Genomic DNA, 13,685 nt, shown 5'->3' on the forward strand with positions numbered 1-13,685 from the left:
GGTAAATGATGAGACACTGGTAGCAAGGTACTGCAACAATGCAAACTTAAGTGTTTTTGATTTTGTTAGGAGTTCTTACAAAGCAGCACGCAGCCTAAAGTTTGATGAGACCAGCCAAGAGCTAACAATCTTCAGCTTGAGCAACAAAAGCAAAGAAGAAACAGGGATTGGTTTGCAGGTATAGGCCTTAAAATGGATCTTTAAATGTCTTCTTGAAATGTTTATCTTCCTTTCCCATATCTGTAATAAACTCTACAAGACAGGAAATTAATAGACCCTATTCAGCCATTTGTATTAAAACACTTGAATGTACAAAGGATAGTTTGGTGCTTGAACAAGTGTTCAATAAATTAGTAAACACAAATTCACAATCCCAATGTTTATCAATCAAGCACAGTTATTAGATCCCAAAAGTATATATTAATCTATATTGAGGAGTGCATTTGACCACAATCATACTGTTTCATGGATGTGACTGAAGTCTAGTATAGATAATCTTCTCGTACTGAATTGCAAGTTAGAAACTTTATTAAAATGTTAAACTAGCCACTGCACATAACATATGAAGTTTATTCTTTGACGTTATAACACGTCAACAGTTCTTTTAAAAAGAGAGAAAGAAATGAACTAAATAATTTCAGGTCTTACTTCAGTGTTGAGCAAATTACCAGAAACATTTCTGAGACAGTATTAACCAAATCATTATTTAGAAAGGTACAGATTGATCTGGGGAGTCGGCATGAATTTGTTAAGGAAAGGTCGTGTCTGACTAACTGGAATGAATTTTTTGAGGAGGGTTAATGAATCAAGCATGTTTGATGTAGTCTGCATTGACTCTAGCAAGGATTTGATGATGTTCCCACATGGAGAACTGATCAGAAAATTAAAAGGACATGAGATCCAAGAAAAACTGACAGATTGGACCCATAGTTGGCTAAGTGATGAGAGCAAATATTCACTGACTGTCTTTGTATGGAAGGCTGTTTTCAGTGGGGTACCCCAGGATTCAATGATTTAGACTTAATTATACAGAACAAGATGAAGAAGTTGTAGATGATATGACAATTGGTTATATGATTGATAGTGACGAAGATTGCTGTAGACAACAAACTGATCATATGAGAAAAAAAGTGCAAATGGAATTCAATCCAGAGAAGTGTGAGGTATTGCATTTGAGGAGGTCAAACAAGGCAAAGGAACACATGATAAATAGTAGGATATTGAGAGGAATAGAGGCACCTTGGAGTACATGTCCACAGATCCCCAAATGTAACAGGACAAATAGATAAGGTGGTTAAGAAGGCGCACAGGATACTTTATTAGTCAACATGTAGAATGCAACAGCAGGAAGTTTATACTGAAACTTTATAAAACACTAGTTAGGCTGTAGTATACCATGTGGTCACCACATTACAGGAAGGATGTGATCGTACTAGAGAGGAAACAGAGGAGATTCACATCAGTCTTGCCAGAAAAACGGATTTTAGCTATGAGGATTGATTGAATTGGCCAAGGTTATTTTCTTTGGCATAGAAGAGGTTGAAGGGAAATTTAATTGAAGTGTATAAAATTAAGAGATTTAGAGTGGGCAGGGTGAACTATTTCCCAATACAGTGAGGTCAATAACCAGTGCGTATAGGTTTGATGTGGTTGGTAACAGGGTTAAAGAGAAGTAGAGGAGGTTCTTTTCAGTTGGTGTTGAGGGCCTGTGCCTGAAAGGGTGATGGAAGCAGAAACCCTCATCACATTTAAAAAGTACTTGAAATATAGTTGAAGTGCCATAACCATCAAGGCTATGGATCAAGTACTGGAAAGTGGAATTAAGCTAGATCACTGTTCTAGTCTGCAAAGACACAATGAGCCAGATGGTCTCTTATGCAGTAAATTTCAATGATTCTTTCAATGAATTATATTAATTGGATATCTGTAATAACTTCATATCACAACCAAATGTGGTGTCCAAACTTGAAAATGTTGCTCCATTTGAGGCTGAACATCCTTGGGGAGCCAAGAGGATTGGGAATGCCCTACCAGTCCCAGAAGGTAACCTTGGGCGTTCCCTGCCTCAAGCTTCCTTCTCACGCTCTCTGACCAGGATTCTCCTCGGTATGCATTTAACTTATGCAGGAAGCTACAGAGGATACCATGCAGTAGTTACGTACGATGATTTGGTTATCATGCTACCTGAGTTCATTGAGGTGAAGTTCTTCCAGAGAGTGCATTTTTAGTGATAGCGTAAGAGAGTACTATTATATTTGGGTCTGATTATAAGATATAAAAAGGCCACAAGGTAGGCCTGCAGAACTTAAGCAGGGAACAGTTAATTTAGGTCTTTACACCTACACAGGCAGCTCTGCCCTGGGTGGAGCTAGATCCCAGGTCACCTGACCCATGTCCTTAAGGCCCCAACTACATAAATAACAAGTAGGTCAAATGCACAGGTTTTATTCTTTGTTGCATTAATTGAGCATCAAATAATAGTATGAAGTTGTCATAAGATGCCATATTATGTATAGCTATGAAAACTATAGGTTCCTGAATATAAATTCTGATTTATAAAAATTGGGATAATCTAGCCCATGCAATAACCTCATCTCACATGTATTTCAGAGAGGAGGCTGAACTGAATTTTGTAACAGGAGTTTCTTACCTAATTTGAAGGTTACTGGCAGATGAAAAAAAAATTGTGTGTTTAGCAGAGGGTTAAAATTTCTTGAGAAGCAGCAGCAGTGTAGGGAAAGTTGTGATAGTAACAATTAACAATGGTTTAATTGTCCACAATGGGCATGCTGCCAGGTAGCATCCTGTGATGTCCAAGAGTTGGTGGTCATACAGCAGAAGATGCAGTAAAGGAGGGGAGCTGTATCTAGCTTTCAATATTGGCAATCAAGTTGGTGCATCTCCTCAAATCCGTTGTACTGAGTTACAAATGAGGAAGAAGTTTGCTGGTAGCGTTGTTATATAAGAGAAATTGAGGGCTGTAAAAAGTTTAAATTATGTTATTCATGATCAAATTAATGTGTTCTAACAGGAGCTCCTAATCGATGTGTACAGGAGTATAGGAGAACCTGATAGTTTATATGGCTGCGGTGGAGGGAAAATGTTACACCCACTTGCCAGGTAAAAACCAAAGTTAAAGATCCTTCTTCACACTTTACCCCACAGTACTGGTTTTGTTGAGTTCTGTATTTTTCTCTGAATTATTTTCCATATCAATTCACCTTTGAAGATGGCTAAGTCAGCTGGTTTTTACAGTTCCATGGGTATTGGCAGTTGATACCCTGTTGGGGACCGTTAGCATTCAAAAATAAATCCAAATACCTTATTTTAACCAATAGAAATATGCCACAAGGTTTCACTTTTTTGTAATAAAACAAACTTTATTGTAATTCATGAAAGATCCTTAGACAGCACCTTCTAAATCCATGCCCACTTCCATCTAGAAGGACAAGGGCACCAGATGCATCCAAGCCACTCACCATTCTGACTTGGAAATATATCACTGTTCCTTCACAGTCACTGAGTCAAAATCCAGCATTGTAATTATGGAGGTGGGTAGAACTTAGGAAGGCTCATCTGCTTAAATTTATCTGTGTATTCGCTGGGAGAGGTTTTTAGATGCAGACTGGATCGTCTGTGGTTTGCAGTTAATGGCATTGTGGACTACAGCAATTTAAGAAGGCAGCTCACCACCACCTTCTCAAGGGCAGCTATGAATGGGCAATAAATGCTGGCTAGCCAGTGACGATGTGGATATGCCAGTGTTGGACTGGGGTAAACACAGTAAAAACTCTGACAACACCAGGTTTCAGTCCAACCGATTTATTTGATAGTAAATTCACTAGCTTTCGGGTTAGCCCCTTCGTCAGGTGAATGGAGAGTTCTGGCCTCAGCGCCCATGTCCCAGAAATGAATAAAATAAAATAAACACTATTAACTTAATGTGGTTATAGCAATATATATTATGCCTTTGGGGTTTACTTCCTAATAGCCCCCAAGAATGCTCCTTTAAGACTACAGAATGCCGTAATCTCTGGAGAATTTTCCTCAGCTTCAGCTATTCCCAGAGGTAAAACTTCAATTTTCCATCTCTTGACTGTAGAGGCCTCACTCAGTTCTAGTTACTTTTCCAGCAAACCTGTTGGTTACTTTATTTTGCAATAATTCCCTGTGAAGCCTACTGTTGATTCTCCCCCCAGTTTTAAGTTAGGCAATTTTCCAGCTTCAGATCTTCATAAGATTCACACTGAGATTAAGCCTCACTCACATTTCATGTGGTCAGTGTTGAAATTAATGTTTTACTCTATTTACAGTGTAGGTCAGTCTAACTGTCATTTATTTCAGCTATCACTTCTCAGTGAGCTGCAAACCACAGAAGATCCAATCTACATCTAAAAACCTCTCCCAGCAAATACACTGGGATTTAAACAGATGAGCCTTCCTAAGTTCTACCCACCTCCATAATTACAATAGCCTGCTCTGGGCTATCCTCAGCCAGACCTTTAGGTTAATTATCCCTCATTTACAAATACTTCTTTATTCTGATTAAGTAAATGGATTTTACAGCTTTTCAGTGTTTAATGAATAGTTTCAAACTAATAAACCAAAATAAAAATATTTCTCTGGACTGCACTTCTTTGCAATCAGCACACACACAATGGGCAGGATTCCTCACTGCACACAGAGTGTTTCATGGTGATGGAAGCAGAACTTCTAGTCTCGCCGCTGTTAATGGTGTGTCGGAAATCTGAGCAGGGGTTCATCATCAGCGGGACCAGATAATCCTGTCAGTGGAAAGACAGCGGCCAGTAAATTCCGCCCAAAATCTTCAGTTCTCCAGTTAAGCCCAGCATCTGTCTCATAGCTCTCTCTTTTATTTTGACTCTATTAAACACACATGGGTAACCTTTTGAACTGCATTTCTTACAATATTCTGACAATCACTAAAGCCCAGAATTTTAATTGCTTTACCTTCACAACAGTAATCTTTCCAGATATTACCTCTATCTCTAAGTTAGTAACATGAAGCAGATATTTGCAACACAGCCCTCTAGTGGCCAATCCTTTGTGTGCAAAGTTTGGCAGTAATTGTTACTAAGCTATTCATATGTGCCAATATCAGAGCAAAAGATCTTCGCTTATCCAATATCTGCTCATTTCCATTAGGGAGCCAGTGCCTACTAGTCACAGCAGAAATTCTGATTTAATTTTGTTCCCCTCACCTCAACATTTAGTGCAGTGGCACTACCACAATTGCCCAGTGCACTCGGTTCTCTTGATGTGAAATGGTAAATATGATCAAAATTAATCGGTGTCAGTCAGCATGGTACTCTCTGGGTACTGAAAACAATGGTAGATAACCAAAGGTACATATGAGAAACATGCGTATCGTTAAAGACTATGGGAAAAAAATTATTAGACAGAAGCCTGCTGGTGTTGAGTTTCACAAATCGTGTATAATATGGACCTGAAATTTCAGGGGTGCTCATTAATAAATATTGCTATAGTTTTTTAATTATTTCTATTTTTAGTCATTCTAGAGCAAGGAATGTACCAGTTCCTAGTCTGTGAAGGAATTTCTCAGAAGATGTTAAATATTTGGAATTCTCTATCCCAGTGGGCTTTAATTTGAAGGTTACTGGCAGATGAAAAAAATTTTTGTATTGCATTTAGAAGAGGGTAATGACTGGCGGCTCAGTCATTAAATATGTTAGTAAATACATCAAGAGATATGGGGATAGTGTGGAAATATAGCATTGGAGTAGAAGATCAATTGAATGGCAGAGCAGGCCAAATGGCCTTCTGCTCTTATTTCCTATATTCATATTTCCTGCTTCTATCTCACAGTAGTGAAAATTTCTCGTGACTGCAATCTTCTCCTGAATGCTGCAATGCTTTGGATGTCCTTTGTAGTAACTGTGCTTGTTGTTGTCACAAAGATAGGTGAACTCACCTAATTCAAAAATTGATGCATTGCACAGGCCCTCTCACTAAATCAGCAATGCTGGAGTCTTCTGTTAATGGTGAACTGCAGCGTATTTTAGTAGAAAGTTTAAGTGTTTTAATACACTGGGATTCGCTCAGCATTCCAATAGCACTGGACCAGCAGTTGGCTTCATAGCTCAGCGGTTAGAGCACTCATTTCGTAAACCAGGGGTCGCGAGTTCAATTCTCGGGAAGGCGATGGCCTAGTGGTATTATTGCTCAACTATTAATCCAGAAACTCAGCTAACGTTCTGAGGACCTGGGTTCAAATCACGCCATGGCATATGGTGGAATTTGAATTCAATAAAAAATATCTGGAATTAAGAATCTACTGGCCATGAATTTCCATAAGAGGCCAATAGCACTGGACCAACAAAGGCTGGAGAATGTTGTCAATGATATTAGGCAATTTACATAGCATATTCCTGCCACTTCTCTGCAGTGGACCTACTGGGTGCATCTAATTGCAAATAACCAGACATGTGCCCAACAGTAGAGAAGTTGTGATGTGACTGAGCTTTGCCAGACACTTCAGGAATATTTCCTCACCACATTAGAGCTCTGTGTAACACTTAACAGTGGCTCGAAAGCCACACACCTATCACTTTTCCTGCCCAGCTCCTCCAAGACTGGAACTGATAACTTGGAGTATTGGTGTGACCCCAGTGTGGCTTTGGGGCAGGCAGATCTGCAACAGACATGATCTGCTCACTACACCATCTTCAATAGAATGCAGAGAGCTGCATTCATGACTGTACCTTGCTTTTTAGGGTCTCACAAAAGCATGTGATACCATGAGCACAGTGGTCCTCTACCAGATAGTAGAGAAAATCTGCTCTTCTCTCAAGTTTTATGGTTTCATGTTGTCCTTTCATGACTGCACCACACCTGACAGTTTTGTGATCAAGAATGAGGTGAAAATGTTGTGCTGTAGCCCCTATTCTATCTTCTTCTGTATTCTACTCACCAATGCTTCCTTTGCTGACGTGGGAGGAGAATACTTCCACACATGATCAGATGTGGAACTCCTCCACCTAGAAAGACTGCAGACCAAGATAAAAGTAGCATGTCCTGATCAGAGAATATCTGTATGTTGGTAATGCTGCACTAGTCTAGACAGAAGACCAGCTCCAAAGGCTCCTGAAATGTCTGTCTCATGCCTGTCATGTTTCCCATCACCATCAGTGTCAAGAAAACTGTAGTTATGGGAAAAGTGTTGTCTTCACCTGCGATCAGACTCAATAGTACACTCTGGAAGCAGTCAGCAAATCCACTACCTTGGATCTCTGGTGACAGGCAACCTTTCTTTTGACAACGAGTTCAGCACATGCATTGGAAACGTAGCCACCAACTTTGGCTGATGAACAAAGCTGAGCATTGAAAGACTGACCTACAGGGCCATAATGCTCATCTCTTAGGCCTGAACCCTCAGCATGTTACTTTATGTTAATGAAGCCTGGACAATGTAAACCTACCAAGAAAAAAGGCTCAGTAACTTCCATCTCTGGGGTCTGCAACACATTCCTGACATCACAAGAAAGATAAAGTCACCAATGAAGCAATCCTTTCTAAGGCTAAGTTAGGCTTCGCTGGTGACTTTGTCTTTCTATGTGATGCTGTGCATATTAGCGGCAAAGAAAGTTTCACTGGCTTGGGCATGTGCAAAGGGTGAAAGATGGCTACATCTGCAAGAATGAACGAAGCCAGGGAGGTAACCCATGCCAAGAGACCAGGGCACCCAAAATTCCAATTGAAGAATTCTTTCAAAAGAGACATGAAAGCCTTCAACATCAATCACAAGTGGGAAAATCTAGCTAATAATTGATGTAATTGGTAACACCAACTGTAGGCAGGAATTAATTACCATGATGTTTGACTTCAGAAGCCCTAAATCAGATGCCAGCGCTGCATCCAAGGCATCAGCAAAGATCTTCCTGTGCCAATGGCAAGGGACTGCTTTGTTGTGACAGAGTTTGCTTTTTAGGATTGGCTTGGTCAGCCATCAAAAGAAGAGAAATAGGATGACCTCTCTGACTTCACCCAGGGTCTGAGGCTGCATTCCCTTCGCCTTGTGCAGATGGAGGAAAGCCAACCATACACACAGAATATTTTAGAGAAATTAAATAAAGAATAGATAATTCATCATTAAGCAGGCTCCAATACTTACACAAGTACATAAGAAATAGGAGCAGGAGTAGGCCATCTAGCCCTTCAAGCCTGCCCTGCCATTTAATAAGATCATGGCTGATCTGAAGTGGATTGGTTCCACTTTCCCGCTTTCTCCCCATAACCCTTAATTCCCTTGTCTATCAGAAACCTATCTACCCGTGACTTAAATATATTTAGCGAGGTAGCTTCCACCACTTCGATGGGCAGAGAATTCCAGAGATTCACCACCCTTTGAGTGAAGAAGTTCCTCCTCAACTCTGTTCTAAATACTTAATTTTAGTAGAAGGCAACCCTAATTTTTCTCACTTCTGCATAAGCTAATATTTTGATTTTTACCTTTACACAGAATTCGAACATATGAGCATGAAGTACTGTGGGATAAAGCTCTTGTAACGTATGATATTGAAATGAATCTCCCAGTCTCTACACGCCAAGCTGGTATTGTCCAGGTAGTGTTGCTGTCGAAGTCCTAAAACTTTTTTATTGTTTTATAAACAGTGGTGTAGTGGTATTATTGTTAGAGTAGTAATCCAGAGACTCAGGCTACTGCTCTGGAGACATGGGTTCAGATCCCACCAAGGCAGCTGGTGGAATTTGAACTGTGATATAAATTAGTCTCAGTATTGGTGACCATGAAACTATAATAGATTGCTGTAAAAACCCATCTGGTTCTCTAATGTCCCTCAGGGAAGGAAACCTGCGCTCCTTATCTGGCCTACATGTGACACCGGACTCCACAGTAATGTGATTGTCTCTTAACTGCCCTCTGAAATGACCTCGCAAGGTCAGTTCAAGGGCAATTAGAGATGGACAACAAATGCTGCCCTTGCCAGCCGTGCCCACTCCATGAAGGAATAAAGGGAAAAAGCAAAACAGTTGTGGAACTGTGCAGTTTTTTTCAGCAAAATGAAAAATGTTAGAGATGATTCTGCGACCAGTCAGTCTCTGGTGTTGGATGATGTTTCGCTGCTAGTGGGTTATACCAACTTTTTGAGCACGCCTCTGCAACGTTCCCTTCCCCAGCCTCTACTGTTAAAAGGGTGGTGCCATATTAAATCTAGGAGTGCTAATAGCATCATGAAAGAGAGAGTGAAATTAGGAACAGAACCCTTGCCATTTAAAATTGTGAAATGTTTTTATTATTATCTTTTAACTTCTGTTTTAATGTCAGATTTTCGGTTTTCCTTTACTAATCAAAAACATTAGGAATGGACAGGTGGTGGCCATTTTGCAAATCCTGACCACAATTATGTGTGCATCTACTTATCTTTAACTTACTCACAAATAGTTTGATGAAGTCTAAAGTTGGTTTGTATTTGTTGAGTGTAGGCATTACAGAACTTTGGATTGTGCCATATTCTCACAACATATCTGAAGGGGCTCGAAGCTGAAAATGCAGAATGGTGTGAGGAGTTGCAGGAAATCCGTTTCCAGGCAGCCTGGCGAAACATGCAATGGGATCATGTCCCTCCATGCAGGTAAATGCATAGTTTCCTGCTTCCACTAAACTCAAACATGCTCAGCACTTCTGTGAAATTTTTCACTTATTGCATTAAATATAACCCCTCAGTCCTGAAGCTTGAATCTTGAGGAGTTTGATGCCTGAAGGCAAAATCAGTTGGGTGCTGTCAAAGGAAATTGGATAAGCACCGGAAGGGGAAACATTACGCGGTTACGATGAAGGTGTGAGGTAGTGAGACTGGCTAAATTGCTCTTGCAAATAACTGGCACAAACTCAATGGTTACAAATGCTGTACATGATGTGGAGAGGCCTGCATTGGACTGGGGTAAACATAACATAAGAAATAGGAGCAGCAGTAGGCCATCTAGCCCTTCGAGCCTGCCCCGCCATTCAATAAGATCATGGCTGATCTGTCGTGGCTCAGTTCCACATTCCCGCCCTCTCCCCATAACCCTTAATCCCCTCGCTTATCAAAAACCCATCAACCCGCGTCTTAAAGGAATCCAGCGATGTTTGGAAAATAACCACCAAGGCATCCACTCTCACCTCCGCCATTTCTTTCAGAACCCTTGGATGCCTTCCATCCGGTCCTGGGGACTTGTCCACAATCAGTCCCTCCAGTCTGTCGAGCACTGCCTCTCTAGTAACAATAATGTCATTGGGACCCTCCAGTCCTACCACCTTTCCATCGCTAACACCCGGCAAATTATTCACGTCCTCCTCCGTGAAGACCGAAACAAAAAAGTTATTCAAGACCTCAGCCATTTCCCCATCCCCTACCACTAAGTCCCCCCTCTCATCCTCTAAGGGTCCAACGTTCACCCTAGCCAGCCTCTTCCTTTTTATATATTTATAAAAACTCTTGCTATCCTTTTTTATATTAAGCACTAGCCCAGCTTCATAGTTTCTCCTACCCTTCTTTATCAACTTCTTTGTCAATCTTTGTTGACATTTAAACCTCTCCCAATCCTCTTCTCGCCCACTACTCTTAGCTACTCTAAACGCCTCCGCTTTTAATTTAACACTTTCCTTCACCTCCTTCGTTATCCACGGCTTATTACCTCTCCTCCTACGGTCCTTTTTAACCATCGGAATAAATTTCTGCTGAGCACCAAGAAAGACCTCCTTAAAGATCCTCCACTGCTCCTCAGCAGACCTACCTTCCAACGCGCTTCCCCCAGTCAACATTCGCCAATTCTTCTCTCATCCTACCGTACTCCCCTCTGTTCAAACAAAGGACGCGTGTCCGGGAGCCCACTTTCTCCTCCTCCATTTGCACCAGAAACTCCACCATACAATGATCACTCTCCCCAAGAGGATCCTTCACCGCAAGGTCCCTAATTCTACCCGCCTCATTACATAACACCAGATCCAAGATAGCTCGCTCCCTCGTCGGCTCCAGCACACACTGAACACAGTAATTCGTCTCACAACACCAGGTTAATGTCCTACAGGTTTATTTGTTAGTAAACGCCACTAGCTTTCGGAACGCTGTTTCTTCATCAGGTGAGTGGGGAGTTCTGATCACAAACAGGGCATATAAAGGCACACACAGTTTACAGAATACTGATTAGAATGCGGGTCTAATCAGTATTCTCACATTCTAAGACTCACATTCTAATCAGTATTCTGTAAACTGTGTGTGCCTTTATATGCCCTGTTTGTGATCAGAACTCTCTACTCAACTGACGAAGGAACAGCGTTCCGAAAGCTAGTGGCGTTTACTAACAAATAAACCTGTAGGACTTTAACCTAGTGTTGTGAGACTACTTACTACAAATGCTGTAACCATTCTATGATTCTATCCTAGAAGCCAAAACTTAAAAATAATTCAGAATTATTTTGCAACTTGTGAACCCATTTTGGTTGTAAATTGCAGTCAGTATTTGCTTTATAACAACAACTTGTATTTAGGTAGCTTAAAATAATAAAATATCCCAAGGCACTTAACAACAGCAGCCTGTAATTAGCCGGTCAGTATTCTAAACCCCTAGTATATACTGAATTCTTGTTAGATGACCTTCACACTTTGTCAATTTAAAAGACCAGAAGAAACAAATCTATTATCTTTGCTTCAATATACTCTTATTGAATTACACTTGCACTTTGTAGTCATGGAGTTGTATAAGTACTTGGCAGCTGATTCACCTTTGACTTGCTAAATGATCATTTAGTGTTGTTTATTCCCAGAGATGAGACTTCAGGACCTGGGTATCACGAATCTGTGTACAATGCGTTGCAATCGCTGAAAGACCAAGAATTCTCTGCTTTCCACGAGGTTATAAAGTTTGCCAGGTAACTTTGCAGTAACTGCTGATGATTCTTTTAATCTCCCCCTGGCAAACTCAAAAGCAAATTATAACTGAAACTATCCTGCTCATCGTTACTGACATTGAAATTTACTGCAATTCACTTTAATTTTCTTTCTCATGTTAATTGTAGTTAAGGCAATTCTTCAAAATCTGTGACTTGTATTTCTTTATTTTTACTGATGAGGGATGTATTTTTGGTTTCTATCTCAAGATTTTCCACTTCTGGAGTATTTTGCTTTTATGTTATGATGTATTCATCATGGATGCCGGAATGACAGTGAATTACAATTTATTGTGTCAATAGGGTGAAAGAAGTTGAAGAATTATGCAAAGGAAGCTTGGAATCAGTTTACTCTCTGTATCCGACATTGTGCAGATTGCAGATACTTGGAGAACTAGAAACCATTGGGCAGCTGTTGTCCAGGTAACCAGCTGATATTTTGTTAGCATTTATTCTGGACTGTGTTATGTTTATTCTGTATATGTGGAGCATTCTGAGACATTTCTCTGGTATCTTCGCTTCAGTTGTTGGAAGTACACAAGGATGGATGTCAAATAAGGACAGCATCAAACTTGGCTATACCCCCCAGAACATTTTTTTTATTCATTCTTGGGGTGAAGGTGTCACTGGCTAGGCCAGCATTCATTGCCCATTTCTAATGGCCCTTGAGATGGTGGTGGTTATTAAATACGCCTCCATCACTCATGTTTGTAGCTCGCTTAAGAGAGCTGTTTAGGTGCATGATACTGAGACTGCATGTTGCCTGTTAAAACTGCAGACCAGCAAGAGATCAGCATCTGCTGGTCAGTATATCAAATAAATCAGTTGGACTTAAACCTGGTGTTGTCGGACTTCTTACTGGGTCAGGAATAGTGCAGAGAAAATGGTAAGAAAAGAGAGCAAAAACTGCTCCAGCCTGAACTGATGGGAATCATTCAAAGCTTAGTTTTAAATTTCTACAGGATGTTATGTTCACTTTCAGATCTGCGACAGATGATGCATTGAATGAAGTACACAGAAAATGGCAGGAACAACTTCAGCTTCTCAAGGACAGTGACTTTACCTTCCAGGAACCTATCTTAGCCATGAGAACAGTCATTCAAGAGATGCTTATCAAAAAGGAAATGGATGAACAAAGGAAGAATTTCATTAAAGATGCTCTGACTGAGCATTTACTTCAAATGGCAAAATTAGCACGAGCAGCAAGAAATTCCCAGGTTTGGCAGCTTTTTAAAAATTATTTGTTATGGAAAGTAGTATTTCTATTGGTACATGTGTAAGAATGCACTACCTATTTTTAAATACAAAGCAAAATGTGTTTCGTCTGCAAAACTTTGATCTTTTTAATTGTATTCATATTACTGTTTCAGCTGAAGGCACAGCCAACCAAGGGCCAATCAATTATGATTAGAAATGTACAAGAGGACGGTATTTATCACTGATCTCATACTCATGCCATCTCTAAAATCGTTTACTCCACTTCCAAAACACCTCTTAACATTGGCTCCCAGTCGAGCAATGTCCGAGTTTTAAAGTCCTCATATAAAACCAGAAAATGCTGTAAATTCTCAGCAAGTCTGACAGCATCTGTGGAGAGAGAGTAGAGCCAACATTTCGAGTCAGAATGAGTTTAAAATTTTCATCCTTATTTTCAAATCCCTCCTTATCCCTCCTCTAACTCTGTAATCGCTTCCAATTCCACAATCATCCAAGACACTTGTGCATCTCGAAGTTTTCTTGTGCATTTTTAATCATA

The 13,685-nt window shown here is 40.3% G+C and overlaps 1 protein-coding gene across 3 annotated transcripts in view; it reads left to right on the top strand.

Annotated features, from left to right (window-relative positions):
* The window catches only part of atm (ATM serine/threonine kinase), a 140,347-nt gene that overhangs the window by 85,134 nt on the left and 41,528 nt on the right, over nt 1-13,685 (top strand). For all 3 annotated transcript variants that reach the window (XM_080197258.1, XM_080197256.1, XM_080197257.1), the window contains exons 40-46: nt 70-178; nt 3,032-3,120; nt 8,501-8,603; nt 9,484-9,632; nt 11,807-11,911; nt 12,233-12,352; nt 12,912-13,146. In XM_080197258.1, the coding sequence (XP_080053384.1) occupies nt 70-178; nt 3,032-3,120; nt 8,501-8,603; nt 9,484-9,632; nt 11,807-11,911; nt 12,233-12,352; nt 12,912-13,146 (910 nt within the window). The remainder of the gene's footprint in view (nt 1-69; nt 179-3,031; nt 3,121-8,500; nt 8,604-9,483; nt 9,633-11,806; nt 11,912-12,232; nt 12,353-12,911; nt 13,147-13,685) is intronic.

This window comes from Carcharhinus amblyrhynchos, chromosome 10 (assembly GCF_965287045.1).
Source record: "Carcharhinus amblyrhynchos chromosome 10, sCarAmb.v2.hapA, whole genome shotgun sequence".
In the NCBI taxonomy this organism is placed as follows: Eukaryota; Metazoa; Chordata; class Chondrichthyes; order Carcharhiniformes; family Carcharhinidae; genus Carcharhinus; species Carcharhinus amblyrhynchos.